We start from the raw sequence: 20,942 nt of genomic DNA, 5'->3' as shown, positions 1-20,942 counted from the left end.
GCTTCTGGGGAGCGAAAGCTGGGCTGCCCCAGGGGCCGTGACGCTGTCGCGGCAGGCCGGGAACAGCCGCTTCGCAGCCGGATGTGGCCCGTGAGTTTCCAAAGTGCCTGAAATAGCCCCGAACGGGAAGCGGCGCAGAAGTTAGCGGCAGGCTGGGAACAGCGCTGAGGGGGGCGCAGGGCCGCGCCAGGCTGCGCTCGCTGCCCCCGTCCCCGCGGCCCCCCCCACCCTTCGCGCGGGAACGCTGCTGCCGCCCCCTGCTCATTCACTTATTTCCTCCTTTCCCAGGAAAATGACGCCACAGCGACGTCACAGCGACAACCCCCCCCCCCCGCGCGCGCGCGCGCGCGCGCTCTCCCCCGGCCGTTCAGATGGGATTGTGCCCCGTCGTAACCAGGTCGGCACATCTCACGCACGCGCGTGACGCTCCCATTCATCATTTACAATGAACCGGAAGGATCGCGCACTGCATCCCGCGCGCCCCCCGCCCCGCGGCGCCCCCCGCCCCGAGGTCACGGCGAGCCGGGAACCTGCCCACAGCCCCCGCCCCGCTGCCTCCCGCGCCTCCTCCCCCGCGCGCTCCCCGCTTCCTCCGCCCGCTCGGGGGCTCGCAGCGCCCCTCTGCCCCCCTCAAACTGGCCTGCGGGGGCGGTGGCTCAGCCCATATTAAATATGCTAATTTATGCACCGGAGAGCCACGCCCGCTCCCCGCCTTTACGGCGGTGTTTGCGACAGTGTCGCGGGTGCGGTGTGGTTTGCGGCACTGGTGCCCGTTGGGGGCGGCTGTGGCGGCGGCCGCCGGTCCCCCCGCCCGGGCCCTGGAGCGCGGCAGGATGTGGCAGGCCGAGGGGCAGCGGGCCGGGGCCGGGGCTGATGCCGATGCCGGGGCGGCCGCGGCCCCGGCGCAGCCCGGGCAGCCGCCCTGGGAGGGGGCGGGCGGCGGCGGGCAGGCCGCGGCGCTGCGGGGCCTACGGGCCCGGCTGGAGGCGGCCGGCTGCGGCTGGCCCTGCGAGGGGCTGAGCCCCGCCGCGCTGGGGGCGGCGCTGGGCGGCTTCGCGGCGCCGCCGGCGCGGGAGCAGGACGCCGGGGACCTGCCCGAGAGGGCGGCGGCCGCGGGCTCCGCGCTGCTGCTCTTCCTGGCCGAGCTGCGGGAGGGGCAGGAGGCTCGGGGGGGCCCCGCGGCGGGGACACTCCTGCGTGGCCTGCTGGCGCCTGTCTACGTCTTTGCGGCAACCCACGCTGCAGAGAGGCCCTGGACGAGCCCGAAGTCACGGTCGGTGGTGCAGGAGCTGCTGGCGGAGCTGCTTCGGGCTACGGGCTGTGATTCGGTGGCTGAGTTCCTCCGCGGGAAGAGCGAAGACGAGGAAGGAAGGTTCGCTGCAGTGATGGGGCTCCTGAAGCAGGAGTTGACCAAGTGAGTAGGACAGGGTGGCACGTCTCCACTCGGAAATACCCGCACTCCTTCAGGTTTTAGATGGGACAGGTCATGGGGAGCATAGTGCTGCCTCGCGGGAAGCTCTGTGTTAGCTGGTTGCAGCAGAGGCTGCCGGCTGCCTCTCTGACCTGGTCCAGCACACCTCTCTGAGGTATCAGGGAGCTTTCTGAAGCCTTCCTGGAGTAACTGTGGGTGCGGTGGCCCCTGCTGTGCAGGTGTTTGAAACCTTGTGGCTGCCTCCATGGGGAGCTCTGCAGAACATCAGCTAGATTCCTAAGGAAGCAAAAATGATTGTCAGCTGCGTCTCTGTCTCTGTTGCGAGTCCAACAACCAATTAAGCCCTAGCTGATGGCAGGGGCGGCGGGGGGGAGTCTTCAAAGATGATTACATTTACGTAAGTTTGCTGAAAAGAGATAACAGGGTAGAGGAAAAGCCTGAGCCTTTCTGCAGGGGGAATGTGGCTCTGTGAGTTCACATGCTGAAAGATACAGGATCAAGAACGTGGTGGGCGGGGAGACTTTACAAATACCTCAGTTATGGAGGGGGAAAAAAAGAAAAATGAATCGGAGTTTGTTGCCAGCTGAGAGGCCCAAATCCACAGGAAATGAGCACTCGTTAGTTCCAGTTTTTACTGAGCTTGTGTTTGTATTTCCAGAGACACTTGGAAGCGCAACCCTGCCACGAAGCACGTGTTCTCCTGGACACTGCTTAAGGTCACCCGGCCCTGGCTTAGCCATTACCTGGAGAGTGTTCTCCCACCGTCGTTGCTCATCTCAGATGACTATCAGGAGGAAAATAAAATCCTGGGTGTGCGCTGCCTACATCATATCATTCTCAATGTGGTAAGGTATTTGAGAAATTAGATCCCAGGCTGATGGTCCTGAGGAGCAAGGAAGGATGGGTTGGAGGCCTGCTATGATTCCTAACTTCTATTCCTGGCTCTGCCTTTAACCAAATGATTTTGCTATATCCTCTGTACTGTCCCTGTGTATTTACATATTTGTATTTTTTGCATCAGTTATGCTAAGTGAGGAATTGCTTTATGGTCTTTTGAACACAGCTGATTCGTACCTCAGCCTGAGAATGGTTTGCAGGGTAGGGTATTAAATGAGCAGCAGTGGAACTGCAGAACAGCAGCCAGGGAGGTGAGGGGAAGTGGGTGCTCCTATGCACTGCAGAGCTCAACTTGCATTTAATAAGGTAACTGGAAAACATCCTTGTCCACCTGCATATGAATCATAACCAAAGGATGCTGGTCCACACTATTTATAGAACTGCTGAGCGAGTCCTAAAGTGTTTTCAGTTCTGCCTGGGTTGCCTTTCTGGTTTTTTGCTTATGACAGACCAGTCAGGAGGGACATAAACTGTCTTGTGACTGGGAACTGGGATAGTAGCATGAATAGTCTAATGTTTAGCCTTCTGCTGAACCCTTCACCTGTCTGGCAGTGCACCTCAGAGACAACAAATACCTTCTTTTTCACCTTGTGTGAATACTTGCCTACTTGTAAAGAGTGTACATATGAGGTACAGAGCATTAGGAGACTGGACAGAGGACACGGGTAAGACCACAGGAATAAACTGCAGCTCTTATAGCCTGCTCCCACTTTCCTGTAAGAAGCAAGCAATGCTTCTAAAGTACAGTATGAGAGAGGCTTATTATAAAATCTGATTTTTGGAAGGAGTGTTCTCTTTGATTAGGTTAAGTGGGTGCTGAATGGAAATAATGTTCTGTTGCTTTTTGTGTTGCAGCCAGCTGCTGATCTGTGCCAGTTCAACAGAGCTCAAGTAGTATACCATGCCCTTTACAACCATCTCTATTCGCGTGAGGCCCCTCTCATTGAGGTAGGACAGCAGAGATGAATTTGAACATGCCTTACAGTATTGTAGGTACATCCTATGAGTGGCACAGCTCAAGGCACAGGGAAGCAGACCTTCTGCCTCCTTGCAGGAAGTCCTGGTCTGACTTAAGGTTATTACTAGCTGATGCTTGTTGTCAAGAGACAAAATAACGTGTTAGATTTCAGAAAAATCCCAAGGGAGAGGGAGTGTCTTTTGCTTCCTGTCCCCTTCCAGGTGGAGTGATGGGTAGCAGAAACAGTAAGATGTGTTGGGTGAACTGCAACAGCTGTGTGGGTGGGGAGGTTGGAAGCTACTGGTGCTCTCTGGGAGGCTGCCTACATTCCCTGTGTCTCTGCTGAACCAGGTGGTACTGCTGTGCCTGCTGGACTTGCTGCCCATCCTGGAGAGAGCCCAGCGGCACCAGAAGGAGGCCCGGCCAACTGCCCGCTGGGATGAGGTCTTGCAGCTGGTTCTCACCCACATGGAGGCAGAGCATCGCCTTGCACTGCGGCGGGTGTACGCCAGGACCCTGCCAGCCTTTGTGCAGAGGTGGGAGCAGCCACTGTTGCCCTGCAGTGGCTCACTCGGGCCTTTGTGACTGGAGCCTTCCTCTTTGGTATGTACTGTCTTCCTCAGTGTGGGCTTCTCCGTGCTGACAGACTTGGCATCCAGATAGCCCGGCACCTGAAGAGGCTGGAGCGGGTTGTCCTGGGGTATCTGGAGGTCTGTGATGGCCCTGAGGAGGAAGCTCGGCTGGGAATACTGGAGACACTGCGATGTACCATAGAGCGTGCCTGGCCCAGGTACCTTTCTGGGGTGAATGACGCTGTAAAAGCATGGCCTGAATGCTGTCACCCTTGCAGAGCCAAAGTTACTGCTGTCTGACAAAAAGTCCCTGAAATCCTGAGCGAGCGAGCCTCTGTCGTTGGGTAGAATCACTGGCACTACTGCTTTGCTTTGCTGAAAAACTTGGCCCAGAAGTTAAGCTAAGCTGAGTCCTTGTTTTGGTCTGATTTTTGCATGTGCTAACTTAGAAAACACAGATGTAGTTTTTCTCTATGTGGCAAAATTGTGAAGTAAGCCTAGTTCTCAGCACAGGGGGAGTGCTGCCTCGATGTTGACAGGCATTGTTGATACACTATGCTTAGGTTTCCTCTGGTTCAGGGCCCATGTCCTCCCTCTGGCGGGCATACTGAAAGAGGCAGCTTCCTTCCACCTCGCTGGTGAAGCAGTAGCTTGTCTCAGGAGAGCTACAGTCCTGCTAAACATATACATTGCAACTAACACTTCTGGAACTGTCTAGGAACTGCTAGTCAAGGCTGGGCTTTCGCCTGGCTTGCAAAAAGGATTAAGGAGCACTTGCCCTTTCCCTTTGCAGAATGCCATGTAGGCTCCCTGTGCTCCTCAAGGCCCTGCTGAAGATGATCTGGGATGTACATACTGACCAGGGTTCAACCCCAGAGCCGGTAAAAGGAGCCTTGCTGCAGGGAGCCACCGAGTGCCTCATCCTGCTGGATCGGTGCTCTGAGGGGCAAGTGAAGGTGAGCCTGGGACCCTGCACTACTGCTTAATCTCTGCTGTCTTTCCCTGTAAAAGGGAGGAGCAGTGTGGTGCACACAAGAGCCCACCTGCTTCTGCAGTCCAACATGTTTCCAAAGATTCAGTTCTAGCCAAGATTTGTACTTTATATATAAAGTCACCTATCAACAGATACTATGTTTTATACTATTCTCCTCCAATAGAAAAGTGGGAGGAGGCAACACCATAAACTTGAGTATGCTAAGCAACTGAAAGCTGATGCCTTCCCTGTTTTAGGTACTCCTGGAAGGAGTGTACAGCAGGTGTGAGGAAGGCCGTGTGCGGGAGTGCATCAGGAAAGTGCAAGAGAACACGTGAGGCACGGCTGATCCAATGTTCGTCCTGCTTTTTGTACAGTAAATTTTTTTTTTTTATTTACTGTCTCTGTCTTTCCCTCTATTAGCCCCTTATCTCCCCAGACAAGGTACAATTCTGTTTTCCTTGCCACATCCAGGCTTTTCCAGCTTTAGAACAAAGCAATGGTGTCCTCAGTCCAGGTTTTTCCCTGAAGCAAAGTTAGGGCTCACACTAGTGTAGGTGCAAAGAAGGTGGATAGTCTACTTCACTGAACTGCACTGAATGCAGGAGCTGCACATACTACAGTTTCTGAGGGGTGGGACAGAAATCCTTCTCATCTTGGAGAAAGAATATTAATCTCGAATGCTGAGAAGTGAAGGGATTTTTCTGAGGATTTTCTTCTATCACTAGAACTCCTCCAGCTTCCATTGATCTGATCTGGAGTCCTGTCATTCAGTAGAAAACGCAAGTCCAGGAAGGAGTCAGGTGGTTTTTGTTTTAGTGGCTGGCTCTGTTTCTTCTTCATACTCTATTTCAATGTAGGGTCGTTTTCTCCTGGCTGGTCCTTTCAGGGGAGTTTTACCCTTGGATTTGGAGTGAGCGGCTTTATTTTCTCTTTCTTCCTCAGCAAAGGACTTATCTTCCTGCTCTTCCTCACTACTCGTCTCCAACTTATCCATGTCCTGAGTGTTTAAAAAAAAATAATAATGCTTGCAGTAATGTCAAAGCAGGCTGTGTAACTTCTCCACTTTCTACAAAATTGTGTATCCAATTCCACTTTTACAGTTCCCAGCTCCCAGCTGTCTAGCCAGCAGGCTTCAGGTGTAACAGATACAGTACACTCCAACTGTATCATGAAACTTCACAAACCCAATGGCTTTGGCTCTTGTCCCATCACCAGAGAGACCAGCCTGGTGGAGGTCATTTTTAAGCAGCTTATCCTTCCACTGCGCTTATAGCTAATGTGGTACTTCACCTACCTCAAAATCACTGAGGTCACTGTCATCTGCTTCCACAAACTCTCTCTTATCTGCGTCCTGTAAGAGATAGTCAGAAGCTAGCGAGTGCACACTGAACACAACACATTGTTAGTACCGACAAAGGAATTTGCGTCAGGGCCCTGGCTTGCCCACGTGTATGGGACAATCTGGCACATAAAACTATTGTCTCCTATACAGTGAAAAGCAGGGAGAGATAGCCATGCTGCTGTCACCACAGGAATGACTCATGCCAGCAGCCATCAAGATATGTTTGGTGTTCAGGCTTAGCATCAGCCCATCTGCAAAAACCAATATGCAGCAGCCATGTTCTGCAAATAATTAATATGAGCCTGTAACTGCCCTGAATGTTACTGGAAGCTTTAGTTTCATTGGTAGGTTGCAGACCTGCATGTAATGGAACCCAAGTAAGAAGAGATTTGTGGTAACTAACAGGAAAAATGAAGAGGCCGAAAGAACCTGGCTTCTTATTGAGGAGAGAGAATTACTGAGCGTAAACACTAACAGCTGTCCATGTGACCCTAGGAACGGACCAGGCAAGCAAGACAGTCTTTGTGCTTGACTGCACACCAGCTAACAGTGAACAAAAAAAGGGGACAGGGACACAAGATCATTCACTTGCACACAAATGCTCTTCCTCAGTTCACTTTGCCTAATCTGTTCCTCTCAGCCAGGGCTTTGCACTGAGATTCATAGCACGTAGGTACACAAGGGTCAGGGAAGGATTAATTGTGGTACTTTGGCTGAAAACATTACCTCGTCTTCCTCCTCTTCCTTCTCCACATCAGAGTCACTCCCACTTTCTACATCCTGCTGTTGCAGAGCTTTGTCAAAAGCGTGAATGGGGAAGTTGTAAATGTCTCCATACTGAAAAGAAAAACATGGATTTTATTTAAGTCATACAAGATAAACCGCTGTTGGTAGCAGAATTATCTAAAGCCTATGGCCTGCATGGAGGCAGTATCAAATTAGGTTGAACTTGTGGTCCAGCCTCTTCCCTAATTCAGAAGTACACACTCTGGTGTAGAAAGTGAGGGGCTCAGACTTTAGGGGAAGGAAGTCCTCCAGCCCGTTATGCAGGAATACAAGGGCAGGATGCAATGGTCCCCTACCGCTCAGACATAGGTGGTGCTTCTTTCACACCAACACACATGCTCCTCCACAGAGGACCAGCAGGACAGGGCAGCAGGAGCAGTTTTCCTGCTGTGCTCTGAGGGCAGTGATCCTTACTGTATCCTGTTTCAATCTCTCCAGTAATTCCTTCTCGATGGCGTTATCCAGCTGAGCAGCAATCAGGGCTTTCTCCTAATAAAGCAAAGAGGAGCTGGGTCAGTTGTTTAAAAGACACATGGACCATCACACAAATTATACTGAAGAATCATATTACCTCTCTCCTTTTCTCTCGTCTTTCAATCTTTCTGCTTAAAGGAACAAGCTTCCTCCTACAAGGAGCAGGAGAGGCAAGTTAATGAATCTTTCAGCCTTGTGAGAGATACTGTGTAGCAGGTGAGCAAATGTTCATTCAGGACAACAACCAGCCTTTTGCAAGCAGCTGTATCATTGACTGCAACTAGTTTAAATGCATCTACATATGCTGAGTTAAACTGGTTTCAACTGGGTTCATTTCCAGGCCTGTCAAATCTTTCATCCACCAGAAAAAATCGCTAGAACAAATAGTTGTAGCTGCACAAGAGTCAGAAAAGTGTTGTATATACGGCTGGTGATCATGACTTAGTGGATGGGCAATGGCTTAGGAAGCCAAACTGACACAATCATTTCTGGTTACACGCTTCTCCTGAAGGTCCCAGGAAGCAGAAGGGAGAAAAGCAAAGTAGCACCACTTACTGTCGCTTGAGTGTCAGCTTCCGGATGCGGATAAGGTACTGGGTGATCTTAGTAAATCGCTGCTTGCATTTATGCCGGATGAACCGCGGCCAGTAGATGAGATTCTCATCTATTTCTTCCAGTGCTTTCTCATAGTTCTTGCTCAGCAGGACCTGGAGGAAAGACGAAGAGGTTCAAGGTATGGAGCAGCAGAAATGCTCCTGCGTTTGGGGAGAGTCCTATCACTGCCTGCCCTCTACTGCCTGTCGACACATTATACTGAAACACGCTTGATTAATGGTCTTGCTCTCCTTAACTCACCCGCTCCCAAAGTCGCCTGGGAAAGGCTGCCCGCTCTATTGTCTTCATGTACAGGTAGCACCGACCTAAAGAAAAGAGGACCGTGAGCCCACTTGCTGCCCAGGAGAAACACTGAGCGTATTCTTGCAACTGGATGAGCACCAAGAGCCACCATGGCATGTGCCCTCCTGGTACTCCATGTTCTCCCCCTCCCCACCCAGCAGGTTTTTCATCACAAGCCAAAGGGACCTTGGCTCCAAGGGAACTACTGGCAGGTGCTGCCAGACTCTCACCTTTCTCCTCCCTGATGGTCGCATACTGGCTGTTTGCCAGCGGGCAGGAGGAACGGTTGCACAAGCCAGTCAGGTTATACTCATTGCGGCAAAAGTTCTGGGTTTTTGTCCTGGAAAGAAGAGATGTGAGATGAACTGCCAGGGCCAAAGCACTGCACTGCACACTGCATCTCCCAGCTGCCTAGCACACCTGAGCATGGTCAAGTCCAGCTCTGCGACTGTCATGCATCAGTCAGGGCAGCAGGGAGATGGGTGAAACCCCACGGGCTGATTCACGGGGAGCATGCAGGACCTCAGAGGTACTAAATTTGCCTCTCCAGACTCCTGCCCCTGCCTGCGGAGCCCTGCCACAATTCCTCTAACAGCAGCCGCTGGGGCCAATCTCTACCCGAGCCTCACCCCAGCCTGCTGCAGCCCCACGGTTCGGAGCCCGCGAGCCGCCGGGGGCAGCGCCCAGCTCAGCCGACCCCGACCCCCCCCCCCCCGAAAAACTCACTTTATCTTGTAGGAGCAGAACTGTTTGTTTCCGAGCGTGTCCCACACAACCTGCGAGGGCAAAGAGCGAGTGGCACACGCAGCCCGGCCCCCCGCCCGCTGCTGCGCTCCCGCCCCGCGGGGCCCCGAGACGCCGCAGCGGAGGGCACCCCACGCACAGGGTGCACCCCCCCCCCGATCCCATCTACTCCTCCCAGGAATACCTGCCTCCCTCCAACCGTGTTCCCCCCGCCAAGGATTCACCTGCCCCCCCGAGTGTATTCGCTCCCTCCACGTGTATCCCCCCCCCCGCCAAGGTGCATGTGCCTCCTCTCCGGGCATTTCCCCCCGCCCTGGTGCGGTGTATCTGACCCCCCCCCCCATATTCATTTTCCCTTCAGGCATATCTGTCCCCCGCCCTTATATTTGCCCCGGTCCAAGTATCCTGCGCCCCCCCCCCCCCCGCACTATATTTGCCCCGGGAGGGGGGCGGCCACGTGCCCGCCGCCGCCACGTGGGTGGGCCCCGCACTGGGGGGGCGGGGGGGGGGATGCCCCGGCCGGACGCAACCGACTCAACGGCGGGGCGGGCGCCGATTGGCTGCGGCGCAGCCGCCTGCCCGGGGCGGACGCGACCGAACCAAGCCCGGGGGGAGGGGGGGACAAGACACACTCACGTCGTCCGAGTGCATGGCGGCGGCCCCGCGCCCTCAGCGCGCCGCCATGGCCGGAAGGGGCGCGGCGCGGCGGCGGCGCTCGCGAGAGCGCGGCGGGGTCTCGCGAGAGCGTGGCGGGGTCTCGCGAGAGCGTGGCGGGGTCTCGCGAGAGCGGGGCGGGGCGGGGCGGGCGCGGAGGTGGGCGGGCGGCAAGATGGCGGCGGGCGGCAAGATGGCGGCGGGCGTGGGGCCGTGGCGTCGCGCTGTCGGTGACGCGGCTTCCCCGCAGGATCCCGCCCTTTCCCCGCCTCGCAGGGGTTAAAACCTTTACAAAAGGGCGCGCCCGCCGCTGCGGTCGCGACCGCGTTGGTCCGAGCTGTGCGCCTTTCTCGTGACAGGGTGCGGGAAGCACCCCAGGGCCTTGGCGCTGCTTGCTCCCTGTCACCCCCTCGGCTTGTCCCGCCTAAAAGGCGACGCGGGGCCGTGGAGCGCCGCTGCCCCCGGGCGAGGCCGGCGGGGCTGGGGGCAGGCGTGATGGGGGGCCAGAGCCAGGCCTGGCAGAGCGCGCCGGAAGGATTGGGGAGCGGTGGTGGGAATGGGGCCTGCTCTGGAGCCGGCGCCGAGCTCCAGAACAGCGCCAGGGAAGGAAGCGGAAGCGCGTTTGAGAGAGGCCACGACGCGGGTGTCCGCGAGGCTCGCCACGTTCCTGGCCTCGGCGAGCCCCTTTCTCAGCCCACCTGCGGGGCGGCTGCCTCCGCGGCCTGTCGCCCCTGGGGTGTGATGCCAGCTCAGCGAGGAGAGCGGTGACAGAGGCTAGGAGGACAGCTGATGTGAGCAGCTCCCTGTGTGGACCGATTCTTTTCGGCGTTGCCTTGAGCGGACAGACAAAGCCCGGTCCCAAAGAAGGTCCTTTCCTCTGCAGCTGCTGAGATGCCCCCTTGTCTCCCTCCATCTCCTGAAGCTGCGCAGCTTGTGATACCACTTTATAATGCTGTTAACGCAGTCAGAAGTTAGGTTAGTGCTTTCAGCAGGATTAGTAAAAACTTTGATTCATTTGATTCAAAAGTTGTGACCTAATCCTTCCCTCAGATTAGGGGAATTCCATCAATATCATTCGTACTGCAACTAATTTATTAATTACAGAGTCTTGACTGCCAATGCTAGCAGAAGGAACCTGACTTGCATTCCTGATCTGAAGAAAGAACTGCCGGGTGAGACACCCAGTGGATGGTTGGCTGGCAAGGAGCCCACCTGGTAGGAATCAAAGGCTTTTCTGCTTTCATGTTAGTCACAAGGGGTGAGTTTCCAAAGCAACCAGCCACGAGGCATGTAGGCAAGCTGAGAGTTAATATTTAACTGGGAGAGGCAGTGTGAAGATGTGAATAGATTCCCACATAACATGGTTCAGTTTTTTCCTTCCATTAAAGAAGGCAAACACAGTTTTCCTTTTTTTTCTTGGCAAAACAGGGAAACAGGTGGAAGATAAAAATAACCAGTTTTTAAGAACAGGATTATCATTAGTCATTTCCAGTCAGCCTAAGAAATACAATTGTCTTGTATATGCAAGGTGAGGTGGTGCCATCATGAGTGTGGGGTTGCCTGACAATAGCCATTTGCTGCCTATGACCTTTGGTAATGAGTCATAAGGTACCATATCTTGCTGAATTGCTATTATCCTCCTATTATCATGCTGGCAAGAACATCTGCATTGTTCTTTTAGGGCTCCAGACTAGTGAACTATTTTTTCTGGCAAGTGAAATGACTGGGCATTACATAACTGCTCATTTAAAACAGAAATGAACATTTACGTGTTGCCAGTGCTGGAATCACAGAAGTTCCAAGTTTGAGGTTTCAGTGGAAAAATGAGATCATGGGAGTTTCTCTGATACTTGCATAATTAATTTGGTAACTTCTATTATTTGACTCTCTCTTTTTACATTACTACGATAGTTTTAAATGTTTTTATTTTTAATAAGCAGTGTAAATAGTGCAGCTGCTCTCTTTCTAAACGTGATCACTTAATTGCAAAATAGCAGTTAAACCCATCTCTGGTACTTTTCATTGCGGTAGACTGGAATCACAAAGACTCTGTTATCCTATCTCAGTTGAGAAGTGGTGATTTTTAATAATTTGCTATTAGTCACTTATCACCGGTGGTCTAGTTGGCTTCATTGGCCATGTCTGTGTCTAAGGGTCTAAAACTGGTTTCAGCCTTATTTCTACCTGGGTTTTTTTAGAATACCACAAAGAAAATGAATTAACCTACTGAGTGATAGAAGAGACACTCAAAGATAAATAGCTTGCAAATAGCACAACACACAAAGCTATACCAAGATAATGGTAGATTTTTTTTTTTAAACAAACTTCAGGTGAGCCTGGAGCGCATTAATAATATAATGATATCTTTATTGGCAGACTGGCAGTGACAGAGATGGATGATGCCCTGTTGTTACAGCCAGATTTCATGCTGGGGATTAGCAGAGTTACAGAGAAATAATTCTTCCAAAGTTGCTGCTGCTGACATCATATTAGTTTTCTCCATTTCTTTTCTTTTAAAAGCAGTAAGAGCTTTAAAGACATTAACAATTGCCACATAAATTGTCTGGAATAGATGTTGATATTATTTCTTATAACATAGGTTGGCTGTGCTCAGGAAAATACTCTCCTGTAGGACAGGATGATATGATTTTCCTGTCTTTGTAACCTTTTAACAGGTGAGAAATGATGAGGTTGAGTGAGTTGCCTACAGGTCACACAGCAAATGAGTGGCATAGCTAAACATATGGAGCCCCCAAATCCTGTTTCTTTATTCCTTAATGTGGATTGCATGGCCAAGAGAACAAGTGAATGATACAGCTAGGATTCCTATGTCCACCTGGTGTCCACAAGCTGTGTGAGAGGCTAGGTTGTTATTCTTGAGTGCTAATATGTCCATGGTTCTGTAAAGATAATGTAGCTTCAAAACTGGACATGTATCTTTGCACTTGCTATTCTGCATTTTCTACCTCCACATCGCTGTCATCTGTGAGAGGGAAGTCTCTCAGTGATTTCTGTGTGGTGTAGCTTTTGGTTTGCATGGGGCATTCCTGGCTTAAAATTGCCTATATAAAGGAGAGAAAAAATATGCTGTAGTAAAAATGGTAGTTAATTTTAATAACTCATGCGAATATTACAACTCTGAGAGGAATCTAAAGCAGTCAACAATTTTTGCCCAGGGAATACAACCTATGAGTTAAGGGAAGGACCATAGCTCCAACTCTTCTGTTTTTTATTGTCTAAATTTTTGTCCCCCCTTGTTAAGGACAGAGTAGAGCTCAAAATGGAAAATACAATCCCAGGCAAATTCATAGTTATACAAAAAAATCTCTGGATTGTCAAGACCCTACAGTTTAAGTATAAACTCACAATCTTTTCCTCTTTAGCAGGAGGGCTGCGCAGATACCAACAAAGAGGAGCATAAGCAATGTTGATAACTCCTATGATGACCATCAGCCAAGGAAATCCAATAGCTTGTACAATTGCACCTCCTGTGGATGGACCTGCACATTTAAAAATTAAAAATGGCCAAGATGACAGAGCATAAGGTGCCTTTCCAGTTTGGAGAGGCTCTGTAAATCTGTGATACTGGGTTGCAGACTCGGTGCTAATTGCTTTCTGTGCACACTGGGTAGAGAATCAGGAATGATAAATTGAGTGAAGATCTACACTGTGTGGGTCATCATATGGGTAAGAGTTAGTCCATACCGATAGCAAAGCCCATGCATAAGGCGACATCAGCTATGGCGTAGACACTGCCGTAGACAGAGGTGTGGCGAAGGTCCACCAGGTAACCCATAATAGGCATCATTGAGGAGTCCACCATTCCTGCTCCAAAGTGAGAACAACTTGATCACTCATTGCCTTCCCGAAGGATGGTAATGGGAGCTGCATTTGAACTGTGCTGTACTGACTGAGCACTGGCGGCTTACCGATGGCAAAGCCAAGCCCACCATTCGGGGCAATCAGCCCATAAATATTTGTTGCCAGAGGTACCTTGGAGAGGAAAGAGAGAACGTGTGAATGAGGCCAGAAGAGTTGTCTGAGTTGTAGAAAGCCCTCTGAGGTGTAGCATAGATCTCTGAAACAGGTAATGCAACCACTAGACATCTACTAACCGCTAGACATGTAACCCAGTTTCAGTGCCCAGGGATCAACTTCACAACATGATTAGCAGAGGACTGGGTGCAAGGAGAGAAGCTTCCCTCTTTGCAGCCTTCTGCTTGTTCTCTTTACTCTTCACTCAGCATCTATATGACTTAGGGATGCAGAGTGGGACCTTGGGGCATTTTGCTGAGGCTGAGCATGTTGACTCTAATCTGCAATACCCACTGCTTATCCTGTCTCAGGTCCTGTGGAGCAGGCATAACCTGTTCAGGTGTTGTTGCATGGAAAAAAAATCCCCTCTGACCTGAACTGCTGTGCATAAGAGAAGTTCATAAATGCTGAGGGCTTTACTCTCCTATCTCTGCAGAAGGGATGGCATCACCTGCATTACCCCTGCTGATCTTGTGACAGAACAATCTTGGAGCATTCTTACAACTTACACAAAGGAGACTAATTCCCACCACAACCATTCCGATGAGAGAGCAGAGCCACCTGTAATAAGGCCAGAGTTAGGAAAGGGAAGACGTGCACAGCAGCATGAAAGTAAGTTACACTGAAAACACAAGACTGGGTTGTTCTGAAATCTGTTTTCTGCTTACCGCCCCATTTTGTGAGCCAAAATCCCAAAGAGATTGGTGCCAATGAGGTAGGATACACTGGCAGGAAGGAATGCCATCCCTGAGAGAGGAAAAAAAGGAGCATCTAATCCGTAAGCAAATATAGGAGATAGTGAACACTTTTGCAAATTCTTGACAAACTGCTGCTTGAGGAGGATTTGTTTAGAGAATATTAGCATGTAAAAGCAGGCACAGCAAACCAGCGTGCAGCGCACGCTCTGGGCACCCTTCAATACAACGGTGCTTCTCTTTTTCCTCTATGACCATGGCCACGTGTCTGTGTTACAGCAGAGCTGCTCTAGCTGCCCCATTACTCTGGGTCCTGTATAAACATTGAGTGGAGTCCCCTTATAGAGACAGTAAGAGGGAGGCATAGAAAGAAGTGTGTTTGCTTATTGCAGAGGTGAGAAACTGTGGCACACAGACATGCAGTTATTCACCCAGAAGATCTGTGAAACAAGCAGAAACTAAAGCCAGAACTTTTTGTTCCCACTACTTTAATAAGATCATCCTTCTCTCCTGGTATAGTTTCTTCTGCTTCTACCTTTCTCCCCTTGCCTTCATATTTTAGCTCACAAAATAGAGGAATAACCTAACTGCTTAAATAAAAAGCATAGGGATCATTATGTAGTCAAAATTAAATATTTGAACTGCCTGCTGATTTACCAGTTGTTTATTTTTAATACACTTGCCCAGTATAAATAAAGCTAATCAACTCTATTTCACTAAGACAACTTCCTTATTGAAATATGCTAATTTAGGTTTAATTTTCTTTCCTCTCTTTAACAGCTACAAAACACGGTTAATCCTTCAGGTTTAGTCCAAGCTCTTCTGGTTTCTTCCAGAATTTGGGAGTGGGCAAACCAATGCATGTAAATAAAGAAGCCCCTTGAGTTTATATTTCTTTTTTGGATTGGTGACTTTTGGTTGAATTATATCCAAATCTAAGCTATTCCCAAATCTGAGGCACCTAAAAATCTAGTGAATTTACCTGGGGTTTTCTTTGATCTCTGCTAACCTCTTATTCCCTTGTCAATCACTTCAAGGGACTGACTCTGGTGCCTACAAAGTCACTGCAAAAATTCCCCTTGAGTTCAGTGGTGACCAGGGTAGCTCTGAGAGCGTTTCTCAGTCTGTAACTATTGTAGCTATACAGCAGCTGAGCTGTTCCTTCTCCCCGCTGCCAGAAGGCTTGGGAGTCTGTTTTGCCTTCACCCATCCTTGCGCAGTCACTTGCTCATGCAAAGTATCAGGGACTCTTATCTGGGTGGATGCTCCTGTCTGCCTGAAGAATAACTAGATTAGTTGCTTTCTCAGCCCTGCTGCTCCCAGGTTGCAATTCAATTTGGGAACTAAGTGTAGCCTGGGGCATCCCCTAGGTTATTCCTTAGCCAATTGGATTTTATTACAATTAGTTTTATTTTTGTAGCAAACACAGACAATACTATCTCCATATCACATTTCCTAGGCAGCTGGTAATTAGCATGTGCCATCCTGCCCTCCCTGGGACTCTCTAAATGGCCTTATTTTACTCCAAGCTGCCTATGCAAAATCCATCTGGCCAGCCATGATTTCACCCCAGCACAGTATGATTATCTGCCCTGCAGGACACAGCATTCAACAGGCTTGCCTTGCATGAAGCCTCTTTCTTCCACTGTTATTGCTGTTGTGGGGAGTCTGATCCTATACAATTTTTGCAATAATAGAGAGAAAGCACATTGTATAGCAACCGCTAGGGACATTTCCAGCTGAAATTGGAGCAATACACAGCCTGGGATCCACTCACTGTGCAGGTGACAGTATATGTTTATTTCCTTTTAGAACGATAGAAAATGAGACTGAAGAGATCATTTAACCCCTCTCACAGTGCCAAAGCAGGACCTGTTCTAGCTGAACAGTATTGCACAGTCATTCATGGGTTAACACTGCAAAGCAAGGCACCTACCTAGCTGCCATTTCGGGGAGCACATGGTTTGCATCATCCAGATAGGCAAGGTGGGTTCAAGCATGGCCACCCCCATATTAGCAAAGCAGAGGGCTCCTGGCGGAGAGAAAATAGAAAAATATTCTACTTCAGCCTTCCCCTGCTGCTGTTTCAAATACAGCAGATGCCACAAGTGAGTCTCTTTAATCAGCAGACACAGGTACCCAAAGAGGAGCAAGGTGGCATGCTGACATCTACTTTTACCTGCGGCAACAAGGACGTAGGGGTCTTGCAGCAAGGTGAATACTGGTGTGCCTTTGGTGCTCTGTGTGACAGGAGAGGGAGGGAGTAGTTTACAATGGAGGCAGTTGGAGGGGGGGAAGTGTGAATGCCAAGTGTGCTGCGCCGGGTGTGCGCTCGCTCGTGTGCATTCAGGTACATGCTCAGTGTGAACGGGCAGTGTCTCTATAGCCTTCCCCTCTGGGGACTCCAGGCCTGTTTCGTTCACACTGTCTGGCACGAGCTCGCATACATGCACATATTTGTACTTACCTCAGGGGAGATCTTAGAGGGCTGCAGTATACAAAGCTGTAAAGCTACGGAAAAAACACTGTTGTTTACTTACTTCTTGAGGTGGCATCACTTCAGTCCACATTTCCCGCTGGCTTTTCCTTCTGTAGGACCCCTTTCATTGACAAAGACCCCAGGGATGCAGTAAATGTGCCAGTGGGATGTCATCCAAACAGGCAAGGAGAGAGTTAGGTCCCAGGCCTGCTTCCACTGACATTAGCAGCAAAATTCCCATTGACTTAAGTGGAAGCAGGAGCTGGCGACTGTGTTCGAGTTGCTTTATGAAGGCATGAAGCAGGCAAAGCTGCAAATGCTCTCTGTCAGGCAGCTGGTTGCCTGCTAGAGAGCCACAACTAGAGCATGACAGGAATTGGATGTGGAAAAGAGTAAGACTAAAAAAAGAAAATTCCAAATTTAGGGGAATCTGTGCTTCATTTTCCAAAGGCTCTTAGAGGCTTCATTAAAGATGTTTTGCATTACATCTAGGCAAAGATGGTAACAGTGACTATAATTAAATTAGGTTAATAATTCCCATAATTTCCACTATCTATAACCTTGTTGTTATACTCTGAAAGCTATCATGACTTGCATTTATAATACGGCTATCTGGGAATGAACAGTGCCATTTACACTGGCAAAGACTAATTCATACATGGTCATGGCAAAGAAACCGCAGAAAGAACCAACTGTGCCTTTTCAAAGAATATTCGGTTCAAAGAGCTTTACTGAACATGTTACTCAACCTTGTTAAAACAGTCAAGTAGCTTATTTAGTAAGGAGGGACTGATTCTTAGTATGTTGCTGTGTCATGTATCTGGTGATAGAAAATACATAATTTAGCAATAACAGAATAACTGATTATGATGATATCACCTGTTTCATATTAATCTCCTTCTTTCTTCAGACAAGCCCTAAGAGACTGTTTCTCAGAGAGACATATTTAAATCTTTTAATGTTTTTTTTTTTAAGTTGAATTAGACCATTTCGCTTCTCACCTCCATCCAGCAGGGCTAAGAATGCCAGGATCAGAAAGGGAGATGATTTCCCAACAAATTCGTACATCACGCTTCCAAAGGGGGCCCCAACTGCAAGGGAAAGGCTTTGTCACACCGCAGCAGTGCTGGATTACTGCCACAGACGTCCAGGCAGCAGGCATTAGTATCATGGCTTCATGCTTTTTTCTAAACCTCCTGCTTGCATATAATGATGAGTCATACTAAAGCAGCTGCCTGTTGAGTGATAGTCCCAGGAGAGGGTGTCAGAACCAGCAGACTGTGGCTGTGGAGAGTGAGTAGAAGATGGGAATGCTAAAGAAGGGTGGAAAGGCCAGTCTTTGCAGCTGCAAGCTGAGGAAGGGACGCAGCCACGCGTGCTGAAAGCAGTAAGTGATGGCCAGCAAGGAACTGGAGATGCTACCGATGTAAGCCCTGTTGGGAACAAGGTTTACTTACTCAGCACACCTAAGGCCAGGCCTCCTAGAGCAATCCCCATTGCATTGCCTCTCTCGGAGTCATCCGTGTACACACTGGCCAGCATGCCCAGGCCTGGGAGCAGAGAGAAAGCAGAGACAACATGAGGCTGGCTTGTGGTGGGCTGTTGGGTACCTCTCTAACCTCCCCCCCCGCCCAAGGCATTTCTTGTGGATTTATCTGCTTGTTGAGGGTGTTGTGTTCAGTGGCTTATGTCTGCACGAGCCAGGCAGGTGCAGTGAGGAGGAAGAGTTTGGAACTGTGGCAGTCTCCCAGCACATCCGAGCTGCTGATTGTTTGTGAGACAACAACTGAATCCAGACAAGGAGGACACTAAGGTCTAGGGCAGAAGTCGAGACTGAAGATGTCATCATGCAGTGAGCTAGAACATTTACCTGCAACTGATGAAAATGATGAACCAATTCCTTGGAGTGCTCTAGAAATGAACAGCAAGGTATAGGTGCCTGAGAAAGCAAACACTGAGAAGAAAAGAGAAACACAGCATCAGGTAGAATCACACGTGGTTCAGCCTTGAGTTAAACCTTTGGTTACTTCCCTTGACACTCACAAACCTTGGTACTCCCTGGTGGCTGCCATCTTCCCTTCCTCTATGTGAAAGGAAGTTACCAGCCTCAAAGCTAGGCTTTCCTTCTTGGAGCCTTTAAATAATGACCACAGAGCCCAGGCTCACTGAGGGGTCTAAAGGGTGAGCAGTGGCCTCCGTCTATACCTAGCTTGGATACGGTATGATACTGGATGCTGCTTGGCCTTCCTTGTTACATGTTTCTGAGATTAGTTGCCCTGCTCTCACTCTTTACTCATCCTGCGCGTGAGGGCAGTGGGGAAGCAGAGACGAGGTGTGTTTTGTTCTGTCCTGCTCTTACCTGAGATTAGTGCCTGGGTCCCTGGCCCAGCATGCTGCTATGATATGAAGGGCGGAGCAGAGGGAAATACTCACTGACTGTGGAGAGAAACATGATGATGAATCCAATGAACATGGGGATGTGGTATCCTATCCTACAAAGGGAAAAAAGGCAAGAATTCAAAGAAAGTTCCTCAGTTGAGGTCAGGATCTGAATCTTGCTACCTCACTGTAACACATACGTCTCTGTGAGCCTGTAAGCATGTCCTGGTGTGTATGTGGGGAAAGTTATTCTTTTTTTTTAAGGTAAAATTCATGGCTATTTTGGTGCATATATTCCCCTTGCTATTCTACTCACTACTTCCTATACTTATGTGATTGCAGTGGCTTCGTATGTGTAGCACAGACGTGTATTAGCAGGCAGCAATTGGCTAGTGTCCTTGAAAGGCTAAGCCCTGGTACAAATTTAGGCGTGCTAAGCAAGTCTCCAACATACCTGTTGGTCAGGGGACCCACAAATGGGTTGACAATGAGCTGTATGAGAGCCTTGGAGGCAAACAGCAGCCCCACGCGGACATTTTCATTGGTGAGGAACTCTTTGCCCTCCAGGCAGCTGCTTTCTGGTGGTGGGCTGGTCTCAGGGAGCTGAGGCAAGCTCCTGCTTTCAGTCACGTTCACCTGCTCCACAGTGCTGTTGGCAGAGTAGTCCAAGACAGTCACTGTGGTGTTGTCAAAATAGGAGAACATGGAGGAGAAAGGAGGAGTCTTGAAGGTTGAGGGAGCAGACTCTGTCTGTTCTGGGGTAGCAGAGCTGTTAGGGCCTTCATATTCAGTCGTATAAAGAAAGGTGGGGACAATAGGTACTGGAAGAAAACCCAGAGGAGGGATTAGTTAGTGATTTTTGTCAATTTTCTGGCTTGGTACACAATTGAATTATCAGTGTCCTGGAAACTCGCTGCTGCCGACCCTCCCCATGGCTCTCATGAGGAGACCCTGCTGGGGCTCTTTCAGCTGGACTGGAGACCAGTTGAAGTCATTTCCCTTGTTACAGGTACCTACAGGCCTCATGGAGCCATATTCCTGACAGGCAGCATGTACAACACGGCAGAAAACACGCAACGTACCCACAACAGTGAGCAACATGTTATCCAGCAGCAGTGCGACGAATACCACCACCAACACCAGCGTCCGAGACTCCCTGCCCTCCTTCAGCCAGCGCCAGGGGACGTGCTCTGTGGGCTGGGGCATCTCTGAAAAGCTAGGAGTCAGCTTCAGTCCTGGCTCCTCGTCTATCCCTCCTGCTGCTTAAGGCTGACGATCTCCTGTAACCTTTAAAGAACATACTCTGTGAAAATGTCCAGTGGGATACATAGAGCTTCATCTCTGGCAGTTAAGGTAACAGAAATCTTTCCATTTACTTCACAGGTTTTTGTCTGCATCTCTAATGAACTTTAACTGTGTCTTATTTCAGAGGCTCTTTTGTCAGGGGAAGCCAGGAGGCTCAGCACAGGGTCCCAGAAGTCTTTCTGGGTTATGACCTCCCACAGCCCTTGGCTTCTCCCTTGGGAAAGCAACTCCTGAGGTTGGTTAGTGTTTATGTCCTATAAGAGATGGGTGCTATTCCCTGGGGGCTGGGACTGCCAGCTTTGCTGCCAAAGATGGTA

The 20,942-nt window shown here is 50.0% G+C and overlaps 3 protein-coding genes and 1 non-coding gene across 4 annotated transcripts; 1 reads left to right on the top strand and 3 right to left on the bottom strand.

Moving 5' to 3' along the window:
- Positions 1-365: 365 nt before the first annotated feature.
- Positions 366-460, bottom strand: LOC134152037 (small nucleolar RNA U13). Its single transcript, XR_009960962.1, has one exon. It is a non-coding gene; the product is annotated as a small nucleolar RNA U13 (small nucleolar RNA).
- Positions 461-833: 373 nt separating this feature from the next.
- On the top strand, positions 834-5,226 carry TTI2 (TELO2 interacting protein 2). Its single transcript, XM_062596670.1, has 7 exons — positions 834-1,414; positions 2,091-2,277; positions 3,185-3,277; positions 3,639-3,823; positions 3,934-4,077; positions 4,653-4,815; positions 5,090-5,226. Exons 1-7 carry the CDS (start codon positions 834-836, stop codon positions 5,168-5,170), a joined length of 1,434 nt encoding a protein of 477 aa, XP_062452654.1. The 3' UTR covers positions 5,171-5,226.
- MAK16 (MAK16 homolog) lies at positions 5,182-9,801 on the bottom strand. Its single transcript, XM_062597032.1, has 10 exons — positions 9,715-9,801; positions 9,061-9,110; positions 8,565-8,674; positions 8,293-8,357; positions 7,993-8,144; positions 7,535-7,589; positions 7,378-7,452; positions 6,904-7,014; positions 6,130-6,186; positions 5,182-5,832 (listed from the first exon to the last, which is right to left on the bottom strand). Exons 1-10 carry the CDS (start codon positions 9,727-9,729, stop codon positions 5,632-5,634), a joined length of 891 nt encoding a protein of 296 aa, XP_062453016.1. The 5' UTR covers positions 9,730-9,801; the 3' UTR covers positions 5,182-5,631.
- A 2,877-nt stretch (positions 9,802-12,678) lies between these two features.
- On the bottom strand, positions 12,679-20,526 carry SLC18A1 (solute carrier family 18 member A1). The gene is made up of 15 exons (XM_062596668.1): positions 20,403-20,526; positions 19,775-20,141; positions 19,375-19,433; positions 18,812-18,895; positions 18,399-18,491; positions 17,943-18,032; positions 16,930-16,973; positions 16,642-16,702; positions 16,399-16,494; positions 14,436-14,514; positions 14,277-14,328; positions 13,662-13,725; positions 13,438-13,557; positions 13,099-13,232; positions 12,679-12,794 (listed from the first exon to the last, which is right to left on the bottom strand). The coding sequence occupies exons 1-15, from the start codon at positions 20,524-20,526 to the stop codon at positions 12,681-12,683; spliced, it is 1,581 nt and encodes a 526-aa protein (XP_062452652.1). The 3' UTR covers positions 12,679-12,680.
- Between the last annotated feature and the right edge of the window lie 416 nt (positions 20,527-20,942).

The sequence above is a fragment of the Rhea pennata genome, chromosome 28 (genome assembly GCF_028389875.1).
Source record: "Rhea pennata isolate bPtePen1 chromosome 28, bPtePen1.pri, whole genome shotgun sequence".
NCBI classification, from domain to species: Eukaryota; Metazoa; Chordata; class Aves; order Rheiformes; family Rheidae; genus Rhea; species Rhea pennata.
This window is presented reverse-complemented; position numbering and strand designations above follow the sequence as displayed.

Bases quoted from the DNA above. Each gene is read 5' to 3' on its own strand.
- TTI2 (XM_062596670.1), top strand. From the start codon at position 834: ATGTGGCAGGCCGAGGGGCAGCGGGCCGGGGCCGGGGCTGATGCCGAT. The intron at 3,278-3,638 runs GTAGGACAGCAG...CTGCTGAACCAG, and splicing joins GTGAGGCCCCTCTCATTGAG to GTGGTACTGCTGTGCCTGCT. The intron at 4,078-4,652 runs GTACCTTTCTGG...TTCCCTTTGCAG, and splicing joins ATAGAGCGTGCCTGGCCCAG to AATGCCATGTAGGCTCCCTG.
- MAK16 (XM_062597032.1), bottom strand. The intron at 7,453-7,534 runs GTAATATGATTC...TTGCTTTATTAG, and splicing joins GACGAGAGAAAAGGAGAGAG to GAGAAAGCCCTGATTGCTGC. The intron at 6,187-6,903 runs GTAATGTTTTCA...TATCTCTTACAG, and splicing joins AGGAAGAGGAGGAAGACGAG to GACGCAGATAAGAGAGAGTT.
- SLC18A1 (XM_062596668.1), bottom strand. From the start codon at position 20,526: ATGCCCCAGCCCACAGAGCACGTCCCCTGGCGCTGGCTGAAGGAGGGC. The intron at 19,434-19,774 runs GTATGTTGGAGA...TTCCCTTTGTAG, and splicing joins GTGGGTCCCCTGACCAACAG to GATAGGATACCACATCCCCA. The intron at 16,974-17,942 runs GTGAGAAGCGAA...TTTTTTCCGTAG, and splicing joins CTTAGCCCTGCTGGATGGAG to CTTTACAGCTTTGTATACTG.